This window comes from Muntiacus reevesi, chromosome 20, assembly GCF_963930625.1.
Source record: "Muntiacus reevesi chromosome 20, mMunRee1.1, whole genome shotgun sequence".
Taxonomy (NCBI): Eukaryota; Metazoa; Chordata; class Mammalia; order Artiodactyla; family Cervidae; genus Muntiacus; species Muntiacus reevesi.
In genome coordinates, this window is record NC_089268.1 from 9863218 (window position 1) to 9887410 (window position 24193).

At 57.1% G+C, this 24193-nt stretch overlaps 1 protein-coding gene across 2 annotated transcripts in view; it reads left to right on the forward strand.

Annotated features, from left to right (window-relative positions):
• ITPR3 (inositol 1,4,5-trisphosphate receptor type 3) overlaps positions 1 to 24193 on the forward strand; it is a 67401-nt gene that overhangs the window by 22862 nt on the left and 20346 nt on the right. For both annotated transcript variants that reach the window (XR_010660103.1, XM_065913322.1), the window contains exons 3-25: positions 4238 to 4359; positions 6160 to 6246; positions 6721 to 6879; positions 7054 to 7152; positions 7961 to 8044; positions 8573 to 8719; positions 8962 to 9057; positions 9593 to 9643; positions 9835 to 9977; positions 10848 to 10947; positions 11144 to 11304; positions 11915 to 12056; positions 13539 to 13700; positions 15978 to 16150; positions 16658 to 16777; positions 17110 to 17292; positions 17970 to 18221; positions 18311 to 18455; positions 18965 to 19106; positions 19763 to 19962; positions 21887 to 22016; positions 22605 to 22662; positions 23852 to 24017. Coding sequence is in view for 1 of the 2 variants with exons in the window: in XM_065913322.1 (XP_065769394.1) it covers positions 4238 to 4359; positions 6160 to 6246; positions 6721 to 6879; positions 7054 to 7152; positions 7961 to 8044; positions 8573 to 8719; positions 8962 to 9057; positions 9593 to 9643; positions 9835 to 9977; positions 10848 to 10947; positions 11144 to 11304; positions 11915 to 12056; positions 13539 to 13700; positions 15978 to 16150; positions 16658 to 16777; positions 17110 to 17292; positions 17970 to 18221; positions 18311 to 18455; positions 18965 to 19106; positions 19763 to 19962; positions 21887 to 22016; positions 22605 to 22662; positions 23852 to 24017 (3122 nt within the window). In the remaining variant the exon portion in view is untranslated. The remainder of the gene's footprint in view (positions 1 to 4237; positions 4360 to 6159; positions 6247 to 6720; positions 6880 to 7053; positions 7153 to 7960; positions 8045 to 8572; positions 8720 to 8961; positions 9058 to 9592; positions 9644 to 9834; positions 9978 to 10847; positions 10948 to 11143; positions 11305 to 11914; positions 12057 to 13538; positions 13701 to 15977; positions 16151 to 16657; positions 16778 to 17109; positions 17293 to 17969; positions 18222 to 18310; positions 18456 to 18964; positions 19107 to 19762; positions 19963 to 21886; positions 22017 to 22604; positions 22663 to 23851; positions 24018 to 24193) is intronic.

The window sequence follows — 24193 nt, forward strand, 5'->3', positions numbered from 1 at the left end:
GTGCATATGTTAATCCCAATCTCCTAGTTTATATCTCCTCCCACCCCAGCCCTCACTGACCCCTGTTGGTGACCGTAAGTTTGTTTTCTGTATCTGTGGATCTCTTTCTGTTTTATTTTTTATTTTTTTCTTTCTGTTTTGTAAATAAGTTCATTTACATCACTTTTTAGATTCTGTATATGTGATATCCTATGGTATTTGTATTTCTCTTTCTGACTTCACTTAATATGATAATCTCTAAGTCCATCCATGTTGGTGTAAACGGCATTTTTTTTATTGCTGACTGATATTCCATTGTGTATATATACTACACCTTCTTTAGCCATTCATGTGTAGATGGACATTTAGGTTGATGCTGTGTCTTGGCTATTATAAATAATGCTGCTGTGAACATTGGGTGCATATATCTTTTTGAATTAGAGCTTTCTCCTAAATATGCCCAATAGTGGGATCAATAGGCATTATATGTTATGTATTGTGGGCAAGGCTCTAAGGGAGGATCTGTGTAAGAGAAAAAGACAAATTTGACAAGTTCTAGGTAGCAAGTTTCCAAGAAAGATAAAGAGGAAGCGGGAGCAGGGAGGGATCACTTCTGGCGTCAAGTCTCTGCTGGGATGCCCAGGGCAGCGTATGTTCTTCAGATCCAGGTTCTGACCCCTTGTGGGCCGTTAAGTCCCTGTCATGGGGTCAGCCATCCTTCAAAGAATGCGATAGAATAGTAGTAGGATGCATCTCCTGATTCATCCAGTGAGTTTTAAACGTGAAGCTTTTTTATTTCTAGAAATTCTATTTGGTTCTTTTTCTGCCGTGTCACATTTTATTTCCTGTTTCCCTGAAGAGACCCTCATGCTCTTCTTTCATTGATTTAAGCAGAGTTTTACAGTGGTGGCTGTGTCTGAGCCTCTTCATGTCTGTTTCTAGTGTCTTGTTTTGGGCTTATTTTCTCTTGTGGCATCTGGTTCCCAGGAATTCCTGGTTATCTTTGACTGTATATGGGTCATTGCATTTGAACATCTGGTCTGAGGGGCTGTGGACAGGATGATGATATCTTCCTCCCGAGAAGGCGTGTATATCCTGTCCTCAGATTCCTGGGGACTCCGCCTGCCCAAGACGCGAGCCTGAAGCCAAGCTTGAGCTTGGGGTTCCTGGCACCATTGAGGGGACTCCATGGGGCCCTAGTTCCAGGAAGGAGCTGTTCTCTGGGGTCAACCTGTGCTGGGGGTGTAGTCCTTTGAGGGTCCAGCTTTTAAAGGGAGGGTCTCCTGTTATACTTCCCACCTTCCCTGGGCCTGGGCTTGAATAACTGCCTTGTCACCTGGCAAAGCCGTCCAGATAAAGAGTTCGTGTTCTCTGGACTCAACAAATGCCCAGTAAAGTCGCTTGGGTGTTTACACACCTCCTTGGTTCCCCTTTTGATCTTCTCTTCTGGCTAGATGACCCCTCACTCAGTTCTTGGCTTGTGCTAAAGTTGCTTCAGTCGTGTCTGACTCTTTGTGACCCTGCAGACCATAGCCCGCCAGGCTGCTCTGTCCTTGGGGTTCTCCAGGCAAGAGTACTGGAGTGGATTGCCATGCCCTCCTCAGGGGATCTTCCCCACCCAGGGATCGATCCTGCGTCTCTTATGTCTCCTGCATTGGCAGGCAGCTTCTTTACCACTGAGCCACCAGGGCCGGCCCTCTCAGTTCTCTAAGAAGTCTTAAAATAATACACGTTTGAAAAATCTGGTTGCTTTCATTTTTTTCTGGTGAGGTGGGACCAGAATGGATTATAACCAGGGTTCTCTGCCCTGTCAGGCCTAGAGCCTACTCATCTCCACCAGGGTCAGGAAGTCCCCATTTGTTTCATGAAACGGTGACCTCACAATCTCTTTCCTCCGTGAGTCAGGTCAGAAGAGTGAGAACTCTGCTTTCAGGCACCCAGGGCAGTGTCTGTCTCCCCTCCTTTTCTCCTCTCTGCTTTGGGTGTGGTGGGGGTCAGCTGGGTGGGGAGGGGCGGGTTGCACCCCATCACCAGGGCTTGCTGCCCTCCCCGGCTCCAGGCTCACTCAGGGCCTGGCCTGCCCCCTCCTGTCTAAGTAGACCAGCCAGCTAGACTCAGAGCCTCCCTTTAATATTATAAAGTGGAATTAAAAAACAATACAACCTATTCATATGCATATTTATGTAATATAAAATGGGGGTGTCTAGGGCCAGGATCTGAGTGAGCCTGGAGCCTGGGGGGCGGGGCGGTGGGGGAGGAGGGTTTGCGGGTAGGGACCTGGGACAGTGTAATGCCCCAAGCATGACTGAGAAAAAGATGAACAACAATGATAAGGAAGTAACACACAGATTTTAGAAGGAAATCTTGGGCACAATTAGAAGACTCCAGGCAGCAGTCAGAGCTGGCCTCTGACGCGGCCACAAACGTAGGTGGTGGGTGCAGCCATGTGATACCTCCTCTGAAACAGCACAAATCTCCCTGTGAGGTTTGAATAACAAAGGACAACACAGATCCCTGTTTGTATTGGAGTTGCATTCCTGGAAAAGTCAGTGTTTGCTAAAAGCATACAAAAAAGACTGCTTCTGTGCACGACCCTGGGCCCAGAGCGCGCCCGCAGCCGTCCACCTGTGAGCGGGCGGGACCCCTTTGTGTTAGGGCGCTGGCGCCTAGCTTCCCTGTCCTGCCCCCTACAGGCTAGCTGTGACCTCACTGGTTGGGACAACAAAAATCACCCCCTCCCATTTCTAAAACACCCCGCTCCCCCAACTCCTACTGGGAACTATAATGTGATGACCAGGGGACCAGGAGCCCTGAACACTCCCATTTAGCCTGGAGAAGCAGGAGGACTTCCTGGAGGAGGTGACACCCAGCTTCTTCTTGAAGGTTGGGCAGAACCCTGTGAGGACGTGCTCTGTGCGAAGAATTGAGTGTTCCCGAAGTGACGCCCTCTCATGCTGGTGGTACCAGGGTGGGCAGACTAGGGCAGCCTTGGTGGCTGCATCTGCTTGTGGAATTGTCTTTTCCCCCCTGCTTTCAAGGAAGTTCTGTGTTCTCTGAACTTTGCCTCACTGGGTTTCCCTTCCTGATGACCAGGGGCCTCTGCCTGCTTGTGGGCTAGGCAGAAACCCCAGTTTTGTTTTTGGTTTCCAGGGGCTTTTGGACTAGCTTTGACCAGAGTGGGGACATAGCCTTCCCTTAGAGGGTAGAGGGAGGGGCCTGCGGTGGGGGCGCCCCGTCTCTGTGATCTGCCTCCCCGGGAGCCCTGTCTGCGTTCCCAGCACAACTATCTTCCTCCTATATTGCTGCCGATCAGGGAGGCACAGCACTGCAGCCGGAGAGGGGTCTTACAGGCCATGAGCTCAGTTCTCTGCTTTCCTGGGATTCCCTCCTGCGACAGAGAGCTCACTGCCTCACAGCACAGCCCACGGTACTGTCAGACAGACGCTGTCCCCATGCCAGCATTTCACAGCACCCCAAATCCTTCTGTCTCTTCTCACCACACTTCAGGGTTTTTCAGCTCATGCCTCCTTTCCATAGGTAGAAAAATCTTAACATTCTTTCTGGAGTTTGGACTTATGAAAATCATTGACGTTGTATCTATTTCCAAAATAAAACCCAGCTAATAAAGAACTCATTTCTGGAATTTTAATTGGCTCTGCCCTAGGTTGAATTCTCTAGAAGCAGAGCCTCAAAAGGAGAATTATGAAGAAGGGGTCCCAGGTGGAGTATCAGGGAGCCCCCCTCCTACAGGCTAGGGACGAGCCGAGCAAGGAGGTGGTTTCAGGGGAGGAGAGGCCTCAAGTTGATCCCACAGGGACCATCAGACAGTCTACTCCTCCTGCCTCGGGATGGAGGCCACCTCTGCGGGGGGGTGGGGGGGGTATGTATTGATGACTTCCCAGGGAACTGTGGGGAAGATAGTGGTGGTCCAGAGAGGGATACTGCTGTGAACTGTCGGCGGCCAGAGTACAAAACGTGGAGCCAGACCAGGCACAGGAGTGGGGTTTTAAGGGCTTCTGATAAGCCTCCCGTGGGGAAGCGGGCATGCGTCCACCCCCAGGTGAGGGGCCAGTGCTTCCCGGCCCCTCTGTCCTACTCAGCACGATCCAGGGTGCTTCAGGTTCTCCGGGGGTCTTCCGACGCTGCCTCTTCACCCCGGTGGGGCCAGGGGCAGTGGTGGGGGGAAGGGCTGCAGGCTGGGGTCTTCCCGGAGCCCCGCGTGAACCGATCTCCCTCTTTCTGCCCCCCAACCCCCCAGACTGCCTCTTCAAGGTGTGTCCCATGAACCGCTACTCGGCCCAGAAGCAGTACTGGAAGGCCAAGCAGACCAAGCAGGACAAGGAGAAGATCGCTGACGTGGTGCTGCTGCAGAAGTTACAGGTGTGGGCGTGCGGGTGTCCACGGGCCCGTGTGTCTCATGAACCCGGGCACATGCACAGGGCTGCTGCTCATCAGGGCCGACAGGGCCTAGTGGCCGAGTCCTGAGGTTTGACCCATCAGGCCAGAGACCGATGTGTGTCGCTGTGAAGGAGGTGGGGGGTCTGAGCCCGGCCAGAGGCCCACTCATCCACCCCTCTGTGCCCGTTGGAGGCAGACGTCTCCTCCTCCAAGCCGGTGCAGCCCTGTCCCAGGACCCGTGGCGCAGTGAGCTGTGGACTGCCTTCAGCGGGTCTTAGCTAGGTCTTCAGCGGGACATCGTAGTGCAGTGAGAAACCTGGGCAACTGTACATGGAGTTACTGGGGCTTCTAGAGAAGTGGTTTCAGCGAACATGGTTTGAGAACTAGTCTTAACTTCTCCCCTCATTCTGTAGAGTTGGAGCCTGGGGCCCTTCGAGGGGACTAGGCTGTTGGGGCCATCCTACGAGTTGGCATGGGGCTTAGATGGTCCCTGGGTCTCTGGCCGATGTTGCTGCATGGGGCCCAGGGGTGGCGCTCAGGCCTGGCGTTCACATCCTGGCTAGTGCTCTCCCGACCAAGCTCAGGGCCCCCAGCCTAGTCTCCGTGGAAGCGAGTGGGAGGCTTACCCAGGGTCAGCAAGGTTGTAGCATGCTGCTGGGACCCTCCCCTGGGCCTGGGGCCCCAGCCCCTCCCACCACCAGGCCAGCCTTGCTTCCAGTATCGCCTTCCCCCAGGAGGTGGGTGTGAAATGGGGAACGAGAGGGCCCGCCCCGCAGCTGTGAGCCATGCTGGAGAGGGGGCTGGGTGTGCGCTGCTGAGCTGTTTTACCCGGGAGTGTCTTCACCCCCGCTGGGGGCTGTTGCGAGCTTTTTCCCTGCTGTTGCCCTGCTGCCGCAGGCCCAGGCTGGGCTGTGAGTCTGGCAGGGTGTGGGGCATTCACGCGTGTGCAGATCCTCAGCACCACACGTGCTCACACAGCCAGGCACTGAGATTTGTGCAAAGTCACGTGGTACCTGGCACGGTGCCCCCGCAGCCACCTTCCCACTAGCTTCAGGCCTGAGGCCCGGATAACGGGACTGAGGAGGTGGAAGGGGCAGAGGGGCCACTGCTTTAAGGAGAGCTGGTCTGATGGAGGAGATAGCGCCACCCCCCTACCGGCAGGACCCCCCCAGTCTGATGGAGGAGGCATAGTGTATCCTTAGGCAGCTTCCAGGCTCATGGGACAGAAGAGCCTAAAAAGGTGTCCTTAATGGGAGGCAAACCAAATCCTGGAGGACTGGAGCTGGATCCTTCAGAGTTGGCTGTGGCCCATCAGGGAAGGCTCCCTGGAGGCGGTGGGCCAGGAGCACACGCAGTGCTGGGGAGGGAACGTGGCAGAGGAGAGGGAAGAGGAGGAGGACATGGTGCCCAGCACACCTGCAGGGCTGGGCCGGGGGTCCTGAGTCGGGGCCCCAGGACTCTGGTGTGACGGGGGAGGAAGCCCAGCCTTAGGTTTTCTGCTGGGGGTGTCGGGGCTGTAGGGGGCTCAGGGGTCTGTTGGCTGCCCCCTCCCCCAGAGTGAGGTCGCGGGAAGGGGGCAGAGAGGAGGGGCCTAGTGCCCTGGGCTGCCTGCTGGGTGCCCAGGCTGCCCCTCTGCACTCTGAGCCTCGTTCTCCCATAGCAGCGGGAGGAACAGGGCAGACGGCCTGGGGTGGGCGGGGGTGGGTCCCTCTGGGTGCAGTGGCAGGGCCTGTGGGTGCGGGGGGTCGGGCCCGCCCTCCACCGCAGCCTTTGTCTGTGCAGCACGCGGCCCAGATGGAGCAGAAGCAGAACGACACGGAGAACAAGAAGGTGCACGGGGATGTCGTGAAGTACGGCAGCGTCATCCAGGTGCGGGCAGGCGCTGCGGGCGGGGGGCTCCACCCGGCTGACCTGTGGGACAACTGCCTGCCCACCTCTGCTGTGCCGGTGCCTCTGAGCCGTGTCCCCGGGGGTGGGTGTGTGTTCAGCATGGTGGTCGCCAGCGCAGGGCCTGGAGCCCCGGGGGCCGGGCTCACGTCGTGCTTCTGTGGCCTGGATGTGTCGCTTCCCCTCCCTGGGGCTCTTTCCCCATCCAGACGATCAGGCCAGCGATAGTAAATACTTTTGTCCAGGTGTTCCAGGGTTACGGGAGCTAATAGGAGTGCGGTGTCCAGAGCAGCGCTTTTTTGTGTGATCACCTGGGTGCCAGATGGGGTGTGGTGTGAGTGCACGTGTGGTCGTGTTTGCGCTTTTGTGTCCTGTGTGTCCAAGGGTCCTGTGCACCCCCTGCTCTGATGGGCCGGCCTCCTGGGGTGACCTCACACCCCTCCCCGCCCCCCCCAGCTCCTGCACATGAAGAGTAACAAGTACCTGACCGTCAACAAGCGGCTGCCAGCCCTGCTGGAGAAGAACGCCATGCGGGTGACGCTGGATGCCACGGGCAACGAGGGCTCCTGGCTCTTCATCCAGCCCTTCTGGAAGCTGCGGAGCAACGGGGACAACGTGAGGATGGCCTGCGGGGAGGGCACAGGCTGCAGCTCCGTGGGGGGCTTCTACAGGGTACTTGGTTGGGGGGCAGCACAAGTTCAGGCCCATTTCTCAGGGGGCAGAGTGACCAGAGAGAAGCCCGGGGGCCCGGCCCCCCGCACGCTCACCCTGCTCCGTCGGTCCCCGTAGGTGGTTGTGGGGGACAAGGTGATCCTGAATCCCGTCAACGCTGGGCAGCCTCTGCACGCCAGCAATTACGAGCTCAGCGACAACGCCGGCTGCAAGGAGGTGAGCGGGGAGCGGGAGAGAGAGGTGGGCTGATGTAGGCTGGGACCCGGGATGCATTACAGGAGCGCGGGCACCTGGCCAAGTGTCTCTCGAGCAACACAATCCAAAGAAACTATGAGACTAAGCGTAACAGCATGCATTCACAGTGGGGGCAATTATGAACAGTAGGATGCAAACAGGCCGAAAACCAACTGCTATTTCTGAGATACTGGGAGCGAAAGCCAGGCACTGCGCGTGATGGCTGCACAGGGCACTAGCAAGGGGGCGGCAGGCCGCCTCGGCCACACCTCCGGCCCTGCCCGTGGATCCACCCCTGCTCTCACCCTTTATAAGATGAGCTAGCAGGGCGCCTGGGACTTGTTTTTGCTCCCTAGGGCTGCAGCATGAATCCTGCTAAAGCCTTATCTGAACTGGTCGTCTGGCCTCTTATTAATTTCTGTTGATTAAAGAGTCCGGGGACCCTCGTTGGTAGTCTCGTTGGGCCGACCCTGCAGTGGAGGAGTGTCTATACACCCCCTCCCCACAGGGTCGCTCCCTCTGGTCCTGTCTACCGCTGGAGGGGCTGGGTGGGCCTCCCCGCCCCCCTCCCTGTCTCCCAGCATCTACCCACATGCTCCACCCCACAGGGCGGCCGCCCCAGGGCCGCTGGGCTGGGGTCTGGGGGCCCTGGCTGGGAGCAGACACCCCCTCCCTGTGCTCATTACTGGGGACTGGGCTGGTTTCCCCTCACCGCTCTGGGCCTTCAGCCCGGCCCACTCCCCAGGGGTTGGGGGCCTGCGCAGCCTCACGGGTCTCTGTGCTTCCTCAGGTCAACTCTGTGAACTGCAACACAAGCTGGAAGATCAACCTGTTCATGCAGTTTCGAGACCACCTGGAGGAAGTGCTGAAAGGGGTGAGGACTGCAGACACCCCTTCCCCTGCCGCCCCGCCCGCCCCGGGTCCCCTTGCCTGCCTGCGACTGCCTGCCGGCACCCGGCTCTGCTCCCTGTCCGCCCCCCCCCCCACGTACCCCCTTCTCTGGCTCCACACCCCCTCCAGCCCCCCCCACCCTTCAGGGCCGTCCACAGCCGCCCCAGCTGGCCTCATCTCATGAAGAGAGGCTCCATCCTCTCCCAGCCTGGCTGAGCTCACTTTGTTCTCTGGGAAGGGGGTGTGGGCGCAGATCCTCTGAGTGCTTTCCCCCCTCACGTACTCCTCTCCACAGTCCCAGCCCAGGCCCCCTACCCTCTGCCCCGTGCCCGCTCCGGCAAGGACGCCAGGCTGCCCGGTCAGGGCCTGTGCTGGCCAGGGTGGGCGCTCGGACACGCGCGGGGGTGGGCTGGGGCTCCGTGTGCCTGCTGGCTCTGGAAGGCGTCTGAGACGGGTGGGCTCGCCTGCCGGGAGGGTCCCCGGCCGCCCTGAGCCCACGGCCCGCCTGCAGGGAGACGTGGTGCGGCTGTTCCACGCGGAGCAGGAGAAGTTCCTGACGTGCGATGAGTACAAGGGCAAGCTGCAGGTGTTCCTGCGCACCACGCTGCGCCAGTCCGCCACCTCGGCCACCAGCTCCAACGCCCTCTGGGAGGTGGAGGTCAGAGCCCCGCTTCCTGCCCGCCTGCCCTGCTCTCCCTCCCTGGGCTCCCCGCCCCTGCCTGGTGGGAGGCCACGCCCCCGCCGCCCCGCCCCGCCCCGCCCCGCCCCCCCCACACAGCGTCTGTCTCCTCTGAGCCCCTCCGCCGTGGCCTAGGGGCCTGAGAGGATCGCAGAGCCGCCCACCCGGAGCCCTCCGGGCCTGCAGTGCTCCTCCCACGCGTTTCTTCCTGCCTCGCCCAGGTGGTCCACCACGACCCGTGCCGTGGAGGAGCTGGCCACTGGAACGGCCTCTACCGCTTCAAGCACCTGGCCACCGGCAACTACCTGGCTGCGGAGGTGGGTGGGGAGGCAGAGGGCACCCTGGGAGCCCCGGCCTGGCATGCACGAGCGTGTGTGCCTGGCACACGCCTGCATGCAGACGTGTATCTGTGGACCCTGGTTTATTTGTGCTCATTTATCTATTTAACCAGTATTTGTAGTCATGCTCGGGTGATAAGTCTCATGGGTATGATGATGCCCCTGCTCTGTGCTAGCAGCTGTTCTAGGCCTTGGGGCTACAGCAGTGAGCACGACTCCCAGCCCTTGTGGAGCTTACATTCTGCATCTGTCTCTGTCTGTGATGCACGGGCTTGTGTGTATTGGGGTGTGTGTGTGTGTGTGTGTGTGTGTGTGTCCGTCTGTCCATCCAACTGTGGGTCTGTGGAGGGCAGTGATCTTGTGGGTGTGTCCTCCAGGGCTGGCATGAGTCCTGGGGCTGGGCTGGGCACCCCTGGGAGGGTAGGGGCTGCCTGCCCCAACCCAGGGTCGTATGTGGACATTGTTTTGGAGCGGGGATCATGTGGCTAACTCCCAATCTTGAATCTCTGAGCAGGAGAACCCCAGCTACAAGGGTGACGCCTCTGATCCCAAGGCAGCAGGCGCGGTGAGGATCGGAGGAGGGTTTGGGGGCCGGGAAGGGTGACCGTGCGTGGCTCCGGGGTGGGGGGTGGGGAGTCCATGAGACCCTGGGAAGTGTGCTGGAGGGAGAAGGCCTCTCGGGTGGGATCCTGAGTGGTTTCGGGGGGCCTGAGAGGAGGGAAGGGCTCCTGCCTGAGTTGGGGTCCCCGCCCCCAGGGTGCGCAGGGCCGTGCAGGTCGCCGGAACGCTGGGGAGAAGATCAAGTACCGCCTGGTAGCTGTGCCCCACGGCAACGACATCGCATCCCTCTTCGAGCTGGACCCCACCACGCTTCAGAAGACTGACTCCTTCGTGCCCCGGTGGGTGGGTGCTGTGTGCCTGGGGTTGGGGGGGTTGCCTGGGCTGGTAGCTGAACCCCCAGTACCCCCTGCGCCTCTGTCCTTCCTTGCATGACCCGTCCCTCTGGAGATCCAGATCCGAGGCAACTGTAGGCAGCTCACCCCCGCTGAACTTGGCATGTGCCAGGCCGCGGGCCCTGCACCCTGGGTGCCGCCTTCTCTCCCGTGTTCTTTACAGCTAGTTGGCCTGGGGCTCAGGACACATTGGGTGCAGGGGACGGACTCCCTGACCTTTAAGGTCCTCCAACCTGGGGATTTTAGGATGGAACATCAGGATGCTTCCTGGGTGTCAGTCAGGCTTTAACATTGACCTCAGGCAGCTGGCTCGGTCACTTGGCCCCGACATTCTCGCCTGAGTAATGCGATTATTGAGTTACCCATCAAAGTGCTGATGGGAGGATTAACCAATCCCTTATCTGCATCTTGAGGACAGATGTACTTGGAGGTTCAGGTTGTTTCTCATTTCTGAAAGGTAATTGTGTTTCACAATCAAAGACATGACTATTTCTGATGCGAGACGCAGGCGTGTTGACACTGAATGGGATAAATAGTGTAAATAACCTCACTTGTCCAAATGAATTTGGGTCCTGAGCTTGCACGCACGCCTGGCCTCTTGGAGCGCATGGGTCTGGGGAGAGTGGGCGAGGTGTGAGGGCTTGGGAACGCACAGCAGTTAGCACAGGGCCTGGGGTTTCTCTCCTCTGGCTCCTCACCTGGGGGGGACGGGCGCCCCTGGCCCACAGCCACTGGCCGTGGAGGCAGGAGGAAGACGCAGGGCCGCGGGCGTTAGAGCCGGGAGGTGCTGCAATGCGTTCCCTGTGCCTTCTGCAGGAATTCTTATGTCCGGCTGCGGCACCTCTGCACCAACACGTGGATCCAGAGCACCAACGTGCCCATTGATGTTGAGGAGGAGCGGCCCATCCGCCTCATGGTGTGGGCCCTGGGGGCTGGGGGCCGGGGGGCTGGGTTGGGAGGTGGGCTCGGGTCTGGGGGCCGGGCTGGGAGCTGGGGGGCTGGGCTGGGGGCCGGGGGCCTGGGCTGGGAGCCAGGGGCCAGGCTGGGGGCTGGGGGGCCGGGCTGGGGTCCAGGTTGGTCCCTGGAGGCCCTGCTGACCTGTGTTCCTACAGCTGGGCACGTGCCCCACCAAGGAGGACAAGGAGGCCTTCGCCATCGTGTCGGTTCCCGTGTCTGAGATCCGAGACCTGGACTTTGCCAACGACGCCAGCTCCATGCTGGCTAGCGCCGTGGAGAAGCTGCACGAGGGTTTCATCAGCCAGAATGACCGCAGGTGGGCCTCAGGGGCCGGGTTCCGGGGGTTCCCTGAGAGCCCTCGTCCTCCTGGGGTCTGTGTCTCGTGGATGAAGGTGGCAAAGCAGAATTCGGACAGGCTGGGTGGGGTGACAGGAAGGGACTAGTCCCTGTCGGGCGCTGGCTGACTTTGGGCCCCAGGCTCACTGCTGACACACTCCAAGAACCAGCTCTGTGATGGAGTCACCATTCCCCCTGTTTCACTCATGATGCGATTGAGGTGCAGAGAGGTTCAGAGACTTGTCCGTGATCACACAGCTAGTAAGTGGCAGTCAGGATGGAAATGCAGAGCCCTTCTCACCAGCCACCCACCGTGTGCCCTACTGGTCTTTCTCCAGGTCGGAGTATCCTGGGATTCTGTGTCCAGAGGGCACTTTGGAATCCAGGGTGGATGTGGGCAGGGGTGTGTGTGGAGAGCAGCTCAGGGTGAGGCTGGGAGAGAAGTGGAAGGCAGGTGTCAGGCTGTATGCTGTGACGGCAGGGCTGGCATGTGGGGCAGGGCTGGTTGCCCCTGGGGGCACGCGGGGGGGTCCTCGGGGTGCCCAGGGTCAGCCCTTCATACTCCTCTCGCCTGGTGTCCCTTTGTGAAGATTTGTCATCCAGCTGCTGGAGGACCTGGTGTTTTTCGTCAGTGATGTCCCCAACAATGGGCAGAACGTGCTGGACATCATGGTCACCAAGCCCAACCGTGAGCGGCAGAAGCTGATGCGTGAGCAGAACATCCTCAAACAGGTGGCCGTGCACACCTGGGGTTGGGTGGGCCCCGGGGTGGGCCTGTGGCCGGCGAGCAGGACTTTTTTATTTATTTATTTTTGTATATGTGTATTCTCTTTATTTTTGGCTGTGCTGGCTCTAGTTGTGCATGGGCTTCTCCTTGGGCTGGCTTCCCTTGTTGCGGAGCCTGGGCTCTAGAGCACGGGCTCAGTAGGTGTGACCCACGGGCTTAGTTGCTCCATGGCTTGTGGGGTCATCCCAAATCAGGGATCGAACCTGTGTCTCCTGCATTGGCAGGTGGATTCTTTACCACCGAGCCACCAGGGAAGCTCATCTTTTTGACATGAGCTTGCTTTTCACGTCTCCAGCTGAGCTGTGGCCTCCCTGCTGTTTTTTCATCACTTCTTTAAACATTTTTAAAAAATTATTATTATTTTTTTAAAAATTTGAGGTGTGGCTGATCGCATCACCTCTTAAAATAAGTATTTATTGCACTCTTACCATGTGCCGGGCTCCGCCCTTAGTGCCCTGCGTGAATCACCTCATTTAATCCTCCCAACCCAGTGAAAGTCTTATTAATTATTATCCCCATTGCACCCTTGAGGCATGCAGAGTTGGAGTCACTTGATCGAGTCCACAGCTAGGAAGCAGTAGGGCCAGGATTTTCGTGCAGATGTCAGATGGAGAACTTGTGCTTTAAACAGATTTTTTTTTTTTTTTAAACAGATTTTTTTTTCCCCAAATTTTTATTATGAAAATTTTCAAATGTTGAGCAAATATTGAAAGAACAGTGAACATGCACTCGTTACCACGTTGACAGTCTGGCTTTCTATAACTCTACATCTCCACATCACCCCTGTGTCCACGTGTCTCAAAAGCGGGTGCACCTCACCTCTAAACGCTTCAGTGTGCATCTCCTAAGGATAAAAGCATTGCTCTCTGTAAGCAGAGCCTCGTTACCACACCTAAGAAAACTAGCAACAATACCCCGTCCAGATCAATTTTCTGTACCTTTCCCCAAATGCGTCTTTAAAGCTCGTTTTTTTTGGGTGGGGGAATCAGGATCCAACTAAGATTTTCTCATTCCGTGTGATTCTGGCTCTGTGGTTGCTGTTCTATAACCGCTTTTCACCCCCACCCAGTCCCTGAGTCAAACTTGCTTTTGGACAAGGCAGGCCTGCTTCTGACCTCTTAAGGCTCTGCCTTTTCTCTTAGCCTCAGACCCCTGAGCTGCGGCCACCCTCAGCTCTCCCCACAGAGGCTGAGCCAGGCCTGGGACCTAAGTAGAGACTGGGATTCGCGTTGGGGAGGGACCGGCCGAGGCCAGTGTCCCGGGGACTCCAGCCGGGAGAGGGGAGCGGGTGAGCAGTGGGCTGGGGCCACGTCCAGCTTAGAACCAGCTGGGGGTTAATGACCTCCGGGCAGGGTCAGCATGAGGCTGAGGGTGATGAGTGGTGCGGGCAGATGTGGGGCTTCTTCCCGACTCTCCGTGCTCCCTAGATCTTCGGCATTCTGAAGGCCCCGTTCCGCGACAAGGGGGGCGAGGGCCCCCTGGTGCGGCTGGAGGAGCTGTCGGACCAGAAGAACGCGCCCTATCAGCACATGTTCCGCCTGTGCTACCGCGTCCTGCGCCATTCCCAGGAGGACTACCGCAAGAACCAGGTGGGCCGCCCGCTGGCAGGCTCCCGCGCTCCTGCTTTCCTTCACCCCGCGCGTGCTCCCCAAGGCTCACCCCGGTGTGCCGGGCGCTGTCTCACGGGGATCGGACTGTAGGCCGGTCCTCACGGCACACAGCCTAGCTTCGTCCTTTGAGGGACCTCACACTGGGTTTAACGTTCCACGGTGGCTGTCTTGAAATTCTTAGTTTTTGAATAAGAGTCCTGCTATTTCTGTTCTTTTTTTAAAAATGCACTCTCTAGTTTAATTTATTGAAGTACAGTTGGTTTATAATGTTTTTAATTGCTGTCGTACATCTGTTTCAGTTATATGTATATATATTATATATATATATTTTATATATATATATATTTTAAAATTGTATATATATATATACAATTAAAAAAAAATTCTTTTCCATTATGGTTTGTCATAGGATATTGAACAGAGTTCTCTGTGCTACCCGTTAGGATCTTACTGTTTATCCGTTCTATATATAAAAGCTTACATCTGCTAGCCTCAACATCCACTCCACCCCTCCCCCAGCCCCTCCCCGCCCCAGTCTGTTCTCTTTCAGCCTGTTTGTTTCATGGGTAAGTTCATTTATGTCATATTTTAGATTCCACATGTAAGTAATATCATATGGTATTTGTCTTTCTCTTCTTACTTTCCCTTAGTATGGTAATTTCTAGTTGCATCCATGTTGCTGTAAGTGGTGTTATTTTGTTCTTTTTTATGGCTGAGTAATATCCCACTGTGGCTGAGTAATATCCCCGGTGGCTCAGTGGTAGAGAATCTGCCTGCTAAGGCAGGAGACATGGGCTCGATCCCTGGGTCTGGAAGATGCCCTGGAGAAGGAGATGGCAACCCACTCCAGTATTCTTGCCTGGAGAATCCCAGGCACAGAGGAGCCTGGTGGGCTGCTCTCTATGGGGTCGCACAGAGTCGGATATGACTGAAGCGACTTAGCATGCATGCATTGGAGTAGGAAATGGCGACCCACTCCAGTATTTTTGCCTGGAGAATCCCAGGGATAGAGGGCCCTGGTGGGCTGCTGTCTGGGGTCGCACAGACTCGGACATGACTGAAGCGACTTAGCAGCAGCAGCAGCAGCAGGTCTTGGCTATTGCAAATAGTGCTGCTGTGAACATAGGGGTGAATCTATCTTTTTTAGTTACAGTTTTGTCTGAATATGTGCAAGGAATAGGGTTCCTGGATCATATGGTAATTCTATTTTAGTTTTCTGAGGACCCTCTGTACTATTTTCCATAGTGGCCACACCAACTTACATTCCCACCTACAGTGTGGGAGAGTTCCCTTTTCTCCATACCCTCTCCAGCATCTGTTGTTTGTAGACTTTTTAATGATGGTCATTCTGACCGGTGTGAGGAGGTACCTCATTGTATTAATAGTTTTGATTTGCATTTCTCAAACGGTTAGTGATATTGGGCATCTTTTCATGTGCCTATTGGTCATTTGTATTTCTTTAGAGAATTGTCTATTTAGGTAGGTCTACCCATTTTTCAGTTGGGTTCATTTTTTTGTTGTTGAGTTGTGTAAGCTCTTTGTATATTTTGGAAGTCAAGCCCTTGTCAGGCACATCGTTTGCAAATATTTTCTCCCATTCTGTAGGTTCTCTTTTCATTTTGTTTATGATTTCCTTTGCTGTGCAGAAGTTTGTAAGTTTGATCAGGTCCCATTTGCTTATTTTTGTTTTTATTTCTATTGCCTTTGGAGACTGACTTAAGAAAACACTGGTACAGTTTATGTCAGAGAATGTTTGCCTATGATCTCTTTTAGGAATTTTATGGTGGTGTGTCTTACATTAAAGTCTTTAAGCCGTTTTGAGCTTATTTTTTGTGAGATGGTGTGTTCTAAGGTCATTGAGTTACACACGGCTGTCCAGCTTTCCCAGTGACACTTGTTGGAGAGACTTTCTGTTGTATATTCTTGCCTCCTTTGTTGAAGATTAATTGACCATAGGTGTGTGGGTTTATTTCTGGGAAGAGTCTACTATTTCATTTTCACCAGGTCCCACCAATCATGTAGCTGGTCTGCTAACAGACAGGGTCCCTCCCTCATTGGGGGTTTCATTCTGGCACAGAGCTAGATGGGAGCTAACTAACGAAGTTACAGAAACCCACCCTTGGCCCAGGGCTGGTGTCCTCTCCTGGACCCCTTAGCTTCCTAGGGTCTGGGTCCCCTACTGGTGTCTGGGGGCCCAGGAGGCAGTGTTCTGGAGCAGAGCGGGCCCCCTGTGACCCTTAGCCTGGCTGTCCCTAGGAGCACATCGCCAAGCAGTTTGGGATGATGCAGTCCCAGATTGGCTATGACATCCTGGCCGAAGACACCATCACCGCCCTGCTGCACAACAACCGCAAGCTCCTGGAGAAGCACATCACCAAAACAGAGGTGGAGACCTTTGTCAGCCTGGTGCGCAAGAACCGGGAGCCCAGGTGGGCCCCCCTCGCCGGTCCCACCCCACCGTCCCTCCCTGCTCCCAGCGCTACCTGGGGAAGAAGGCCACTGACGCTGGCTGTTAAATCTTGAACTCCTTCTGCACTTGGTAAACTGCCCCCTCTCTGAGGGGGCCCTCCCTGAGTCCCCTCCCAAATTTGGCCCAATTTAGCAGTAAGAGTGTTGACTCCCGGTACAGTGGAAGGCCCCCAGAACCTTTTTTAGTAGATGAGGCAGCGCGCGCAGCGAACCAGTTAAATATTTTGAATATCGCTCCTCCCCTGGGCGTCCTTTTCTCTGCCTCTTGGCAGTTAGCCCCAGGGTGATGCCCACGGGTTGTCCCTCTCCTGGGGGAGTCCACAGCCCCAGCTCTAAGCTTTGTAAAGGGAGGAGGAGCAGTAAACTGCAAGCGCCAGGGAGCTGGTGCTGCCAGCTGGGGGAGCAGAGGGGGCTTTGCCCCATCTGGGGGGCCGCCTCTGAGCCCCTCCCGGCTGTCACCTCCCCAGGTTCCTGGACTACCTGTCTGACCTGTGTGTGTCCAATCACATCGCCATCCCCGTCACCCAGGAGCTCATCTGCAAGTGTGTGCTGGACCCCAAGAACAGCGACATTCTCATCCAGACCGAGTGAGCTGGCTGCACTGTCTCCCGCCCAGGGCTCCCCCCTGCCCGGCTCCCCGGCCGCCTCAGAGCTTCAGGCTAGAACAGGCTCTCCGCAGACACCAGCGCCTGCTGTGGGCCCAGCTCGGTGCCTGGCACGGTGTGGGGAGGGCGGGGCTGCAGAAGAGAGGGAGCCGAGGCCCCATCCTTCCCGGAGCTCCTGGTCTGTCTCAGGTCCTAACTGCCTGGGAGCCGGCCGGCCCTCAGCGCAGCTCCAGGAGGGGAGGCCGGTGTGGCTGCGGTGCTGGGGCGGGAGGGCTCTGGGCCCCGCTCTGATCGATGGTGCCGCGCGTCCACAGGCTTCGGCCCGTGAAGGAGATGGCGCAGTCCCACGAGTACCTGAGCATCGAGTACTCAGAAGAGGAAGTGTGGCTCACGTGGACCGACAAGAACAACGAGCACCACGAGAAGAGCGTCCGGCAACTGGCTCAGGAGGCGCGGGCCGGCAATGCCCACGACGAGAACGTGCTCAGCTATTACAGGTGCCCGGGGTCCCCCCAGCGGGCCTCGGCCAGGCCCTGCCCTGGGACGAGCCCCAGTGGCTTCTGGGGGTGCTCCTGCCTCCTCCTTCACCCGCGAGGCCAAGTCAGGGTGACGGGGTGGCCCTGGGAGCACTTCTTGGCCTGAAGACAGGCTCAGCACAGTGACCTGAAAGAGACCCACACCCGTCTCCCGACATCCATGTTTTAAAAATAAGAACACTAGGTAACACTCGTCAGACACTCACTGTGTCCCCGGCACTGGTCAAAACACTTCACCCGATCACTCAGTTCAGCCTCACAACCCTGAGAGGTAGGGTCTGTCATTACCCACATTGTAAAGTTGTGGGGGGCAGGTGTGCCTGCGTGCTAAGTCACTCTAAGTCATGTCCGACTCTTTGTGACTCTATGGTCTCTAGCCCACCAGGCTCCTCTGTCCATGGGATTCTCCAGGCAGGAGCACTGGAGTGGGTTGCCATGTCCTTCTCCAGGGGATCTTCCCGACCCAGGGATTGAACCCTTGTCTCTATATCTCTTGCGTTGGCAAGTGGGTTCTTGAGCATTAGCGCCACCTGGGTAGCACGCACGCAGCGCGCACCGGTCTTCAGCAGGCCCAGGCATGTGTTAGAAGCCCTTCAGAGCCCACCTGTCATGTCCTCACCGTCCTCCTTGCCCCACAGGTACCAGCTGAAGCTCTTCGCCCGCATGTGCTTGGACCGGCAGTACCTGGCCATCGACGAGATCTCCCAGCAGCTGGGCGTCGACCTCATCTTCCTGTGCATGGCGGACGAGATGCTGCCCTTTGACCTGCGTGCCTCCTTCTGCCACCTGATGCTCCACGTGCACGTGGACCGCGACCCCCAGGAGCTGGTCACGCCCGTCAAGTTCGCCCGCCTCTGGACCGAGATCCCCACGGCCATCACCATCAAGGAGTGAGCTGGGTGGAGGAGGGCGGGCAGGGCCCGGCTGGAGTGGGAGGACCCCAGGGACACTCACGCCTGGCCACCTCCACCTCCTCCAGCTACGATTCCAACCTCAACGCCTCCCGAGACGACAAGAAGAACAAGTTTGCCAGCACCATGGAGTTCGTGGAGGACTACCTCAACAATGTGGTCAGCGAGGCCGTGCCCTTCGCCAACGAGGAGAAGAACAAGCTCACCTTCGAGGTGGGCTGGGGCTCTGCGAGGGATGCTGGCGTGGTCCCGCCCCTGGTCTCGGCTACCCCTGGGGTGGGCGGTGCGATCCGTGACCTAACTTCCCTCAGCGTTCCTGCCAGGGCAGGGAGACTGTGCGGACCACTGGGACTCCCCAGGAGGGAGGCTTCTCTCCTGACTCCCTGGAGAGGGCTGCCTCCTCTTGGTCCACTCACCCCATCAGCGCAGGGCGGGGTCGCAGGCGGGAGCCCCCACCCCCTGCGTCCTGCATTTCTGCCCTGTCCTCCCCACAGTAGCCTCCTCTGCAGGCCGGGCTTCCTCGGTAACTCTCTGAGGCCAGGCGGCGCTGATCTGGGACCCTTGGCTCCGTGTCCACGCCTCCCTGACATGCTGTTGATTATACCAATTGACTGTCAATTATACCAGCTGAGCCCCGCCCCCACGAGACCACGCCCCTTGCGAGGTCCCACCCATCACTGTTTTAGGCTCATGCTCTCCTCGGTCCTGCCTTCTCTCCGCAGGTGGTCAGCCTGGCGCACAACCTCATCTACTTTGGCTTCTATAGCTTCAGCGAGCTGCTGCGGCTCACGCGCACTCTGCTGGGCATCATCGACTGCGTGCAGGGCCCCACGGCCATGCTGCAGGCCTACGAGGACCCAGGCGGTGAGACATCGCTCCCTGGCGCTCATCTGCTTCCCCTTAGTAACGGCAGTCCTCTCCCATTCATCCTCTTGGGCATCCTGCCTCCTGACTCTGCTGCCAGGGGTCGTCTGGGGTCCCTCTCTCCTCCAGCCTTGGCTGGACTGGAGAGACCCTTTCTCTGATCAACGCTGTGGAGACCCTGGGGTCTGGGCGAGTTGCCTTCCAACACATCCTGGTCTTGAGGGAGATAATGAGGCCCTGCCTGGGGAGCTCCGGGTCAGGTGGGGAGACACACCCTGTTATCCAGGAACAACCATTTGAGAGGAGACACAGCCTTGCTGTCAGGGAGGCATAAACTCATCTAAAGAAAAAGCGCCCAGAGACTGACCCCAGGCTTTAGTGCGGTCCACACATTGTCCCTTGATCCCTCGTCCTCTGTAATAGCTATTGTGATTTTTCCACCGGAGGATTCTCACTGATCTCCCCACACGGTTCACCTTTGCCCAGCCCTCCCTCCTTTTCGCAGATTTGGGAAAGCTCACCTCCCCCGGGAAGTCTTCCTAGGTTAGCCCTGCCCCTGCAGGGTGGCTTTGCCCTGCAGCTGACGGAGACAGAGGTAGACCAGGTGCCCCTGCCATACACCTGCCGTGACCCCCTTGCTGCTCCCCACCCCACAGGCAAGAACGTGCGGCGGTCCATCCAGGGCGTGGGGCACATGATGTCCACCATGGTGCTGAACCGCAAGCAGTCTGTCTTTGGTGGCCCCAGCTTGCCTGCCGGCGCTGGTGCCCCCGAGCCGCTGGACAGGAGCAGGTTTGAGGAGAATGAAGACATCGTGGTGATGGAGACCAAGCTGAAGATCCTGGAGATCCTGCAGGTGGCAGGCGCGCGGGGAAGAGGGTGGGGCGGGGGCAGGTCCGCGTGGGCTGGTGGGTTGAGCCCCCTTAAGGCACAGCCTGTCGTACTGGGAGGCTCCACACGGAGCCGTTTAGCCCAGGGATTCTCAAAGTGTGGTCCCCTGGCCAGGAGCATCAACCTCACCCAGGGACTTAGAAATGCAGGTTCCTGGGCCCTGCCCGAGATTTGTGGATGAGAGATGCAGGAGGTGGGGTCTGCAGTCTGTGTGGTGAGAAGCCCTCCCGGTGATCCTGGTGTGCACCGAGGCCTGGCTGTGCCCCCTCATTGTGCAGACGAGGAAAGGGACGTGGCGAAAGAACTTTCCCGCAGTCACACAGACTTTGAGGCAAAGCTAGAGGTTTGAGAGCCGATTTCCTGGTGGGGTGGACACAGCTGGCCTTCTTGGTCTGAGGCCCCCAGCAGCACTTGGGGAAGGGGCTGACGGGTCCTGAGGAGGGAGAAGGCCCCTTGCTTTTGCTGTGCTGCCACCAGGGGGTGGGAAGCGTGATGTGACTTTCCTGGGGACCCTGTCTGTGCAGGGTCTGTTTAGAATAGTCAGAAGAGGGGGCTTCTGACTCATTCTGGGGGCTGGGGGCTCTCATATCTGAGTCCTGGGCTTGGCTGGAGACTCTGTGCCCCTTGACACAGAGGACAGAGGCAGTCAAGGGTGTCTGAAAACTCCTGTGTCCTCAGACCCACCCTGCAGTGGTCTCCCCTGCTTCCCTACATTCCTTGGTTCCCTTGGGCCCCTGGGAACCCCAGGGTCTGTTTGCCAGAGTGGGATGGGAGGACCACAGTCCTCTGGATCTGGGGAGCTTCCTTCCTATCCATCTCCATGTCCAGCCTGGGAAGGAGTGACTGAGTGGGCCAGGATGGGGGGTGTCTGCCTTGTTCTGAGATGAGTACCACCCCCACCAGTGGGGAAGGAGCTGGGGACAGGCGCCCTGGACCTCCCTGGGAGGAAGAGTCTTTATATGTTTTATTGAAGTATAGTTGATTTATAATGTTACTAATTTCTGCTGTGCAGCAAAATGATTCAGTTATATGTATATACATTCTTTTTATATATTTTTCTGTTATGGCTTATCACAAGATAGTAAATGTAGTTCCCTGTGCAATACACTAGGACCTGTTGTCTATCCATTCTGTATTTAATAGTTTGCCGTATATTATCTGCATGTATTATATATTATCTACATGTATTGCATGTAATTATATTGCATATAATGTAACATAATGTGTAATATACATATACATATATTACATATAATATAATCTGCAACCCCGAATTCCCACGCCTTCCCTCCCCCACTCCCCCTTCCCTGGCAACTGCAAGTCTGTTCTGTCTGTGAGTCTGTTTGTGGTCCACAGGTAGGTTCCTTTGTGTTGGTCTGGTTTCCACATATAAGTGGTATTATATGGTGTTTGTCTGCTTGAGTCACTTCATTTAGTATGATAATCTCTATCTACATCCATCCATGGTGCTGCAAATGGCATTATATCGTTCTTTTTTATGGCTGAGTAGTATTCTGTCACACACACACACACACATTTTCTTTATCCATTCCTCTATTGATGGACATTTAGGTTGCTTCTTTGTCCGGGTGCATGCCTAGGAGTGGGATTGCTGGACCATATGTGCCTAGAAGTGGGACTGCTGGATCATACGGCAGCTCTATTTGTAGCTTTCTGAGGAACCTCCAGACTGTCCTCCACGGTGGCTGTACCAGCTTGCATTCCCGGGGGAGAGGAGTCCTGCTGCCTTGGTTGTAATGCCCCATGGAGTCCTGAACATCTGTGCGGGGCCTCCCCAGTGCTGGGGCTCATCTGGGGTGGCCCCTCACCCCTCCTGCCGTGAGGTTGGCCTCAGACCTGTCCTCACCCCATCCTCTCCCCTTCTCCAGTTCATCCTCAATGTCCGCCTGGATTACCGCATCTCCTACTTGCTGTCCGTCTTCAAGAAGGAGTTTGTGGAGGTGTTTCCCATGCAGGACAGCGGGGCCGATGGCACGGCCCCCGCCTTCGACTCCACCAGTGAGCCCCCGCCCCTCCCTGCACCCCAACTTCAGGCTGAGGCTGTGTGACTCGATGCACCACAAGGGGCTGCAGTCTGGGGCCACCTCTGGCCAGTGCCCCAGCTCTGCCCTCGTTTCCCAGGCTGCAAGGGCCTTTTTCCTCCCCATTGTCCCACTTACTCGCCTCAGAGAGGGAGCAGGGTGGGGGTCATCCCCTCCAATTCCTAAATGGGGAAACTGAGGCCCACGGGAGGTAGGGGCTTGCCCACGACCATCATCAGTGAGAGGCTGAGCCAGACCAGCTCCCCCAGCCAGGACCCCGCTCGCGCCTGCAGGGCTGTGGGCCGCCCCATGGGCCCCTGCCCTGGGCGGTTCCGCCTTCACCCCTAGGAGAGGCAGGCAGACCTGTAGGGCCATGGACCACCCCACTGGTACCTGCCCTGGGCGGCTCTGCCTCCACCCCCAGAGGCAGGCAGAGGGGCGGCCGCCCAGCCAGTGTGGGGGTGAGGGTGGTCTGGGCGTCACCCTGCTCCCTCTGCCTGTGCTCCCTGTTGTCCTGCGTGCAGACAGCCTCCAGCCTCCATCTGCCCCCCCTTACTCCCCGCAGCCGCCAACATGAACCTGGACCGCATTGGGGAGCAGGCGGAGGCCATGTTTGGAGTGGGGTGAGGCCGGGGTGAGGCGGGGGATGTGGGTGGGGTTGGGTGGGTGCTGAGGATGCAGGCTGGAGACCCTTCACTCCTCGGTTAATCTTCCTGCAGCCCCTGACCAGGCCCTGGGGCGGAGGTCCCCCGGCTTTGTGCTCTGACTCTCCCTCACCTGCCTAAACCCAGTGATACCAGGGCTCCTTGGGCCCTGGCGTCATTCTGGCCATCCCTCTGCCTCCACTCAGGGCAGTTTGTGCCTGTTTATTTGTCAGGACCTGGGCCAGGTAGCTGGAGGTGCATCCCTGTGTCCACAGCAAGGAGGCCAGGCTGCTCTTCAGAGGGGGTGGGCATCACTCCAGGAGCTGGGGGCTCTTAACTATTTCTGTGCCGTACCCTTGGTGTCTGGTGAGGCCTTTGGCTCCCTTCCCAGGATGGAGTTTTTATTTTTTTTTAATTTTTGGCATGCTTCGCAGCTTACAGAATCTTAGTTCTACAACCAGTGATTGAACTCAGGCCCTCGGCAGTGAGAGCACTGAGTCCTAACCACTGAACCACCAGGGAATTCCTACGGTAGCATTTTAAAATTCAGAATGTAATGCACATAGGATGATTATTACAAAGGAAATCAGTGGCATTGGGATGCAGTTATCAAAATATTGAAGAAAACAAATTTGAAGTGACAGTTATATATGTGCTTCTTTATTAACACATGAAATAACAATCCGCACCAGGGGTGTAATTAGTACCATTCCTTTGAAGTTGTGATGAATGTAAATGATATTTTGTAATTTCTGTAACAACTCTGAAGTGATGGGAAAACATCTGTGATTTTTTTATTGGTGACAAAGTCACAGGTACTGCTCATTTTTCTCACCGAAGGAAACACTACATTTTGCTGAAAAGAAAGATCAACTTTCCCCCAATCTCTGTTCGCAGCCTGTGCCTCTTTCCGTGAATCCCTTGGGGGGTCTGTGGGTCCCCTGTGAGGCATCCTGGCCTCAGCTGCATCCCCACGGAGCATCGTGTGGACCTCAGGGACATGGGGTTCCCCAAAGTGCTCACAGTGGTGGCTGTTTGCAAAGTCAGCAGGGGGACACGGTTCCCTGGCTGTCTGGCGGGTGGCAAGGAGCCTGCGTATCCCCCGACTGTCACACCTGCCTGCCTCCCCTCCCCGCTCCCACACCTCACACCTCCTCCCTCCCTGCAGGAAGACCAGCAGCATGCTGGAGGTGGATGACGAGGGTGGCCGCATGCTGCTGCGCGTGCTCATCCACCTCACCATGCACGACTATGCCCCGCTGGTCTCAGGGGCCCTGCAGCTGCTCTTCAAGCACTTCAGCCAGCGCCAGGAGGCCATGCACACCTTCAAGCAGGTGCGCGCCTCCCCGCCCCCCAATGGAGCACCCAGCCCTTGTGGAGGTGCTCCCACCTCCCCTGATGGAGCACCCAGCCCTCATGGAGGTGCTCCCCCATCCACTGATGGAGTGTCCAGCCCTCGTGGAGGTGCTCCCCCATCCACCAGTGGAGTGCCCAGCCCTCGTGGAGGTGC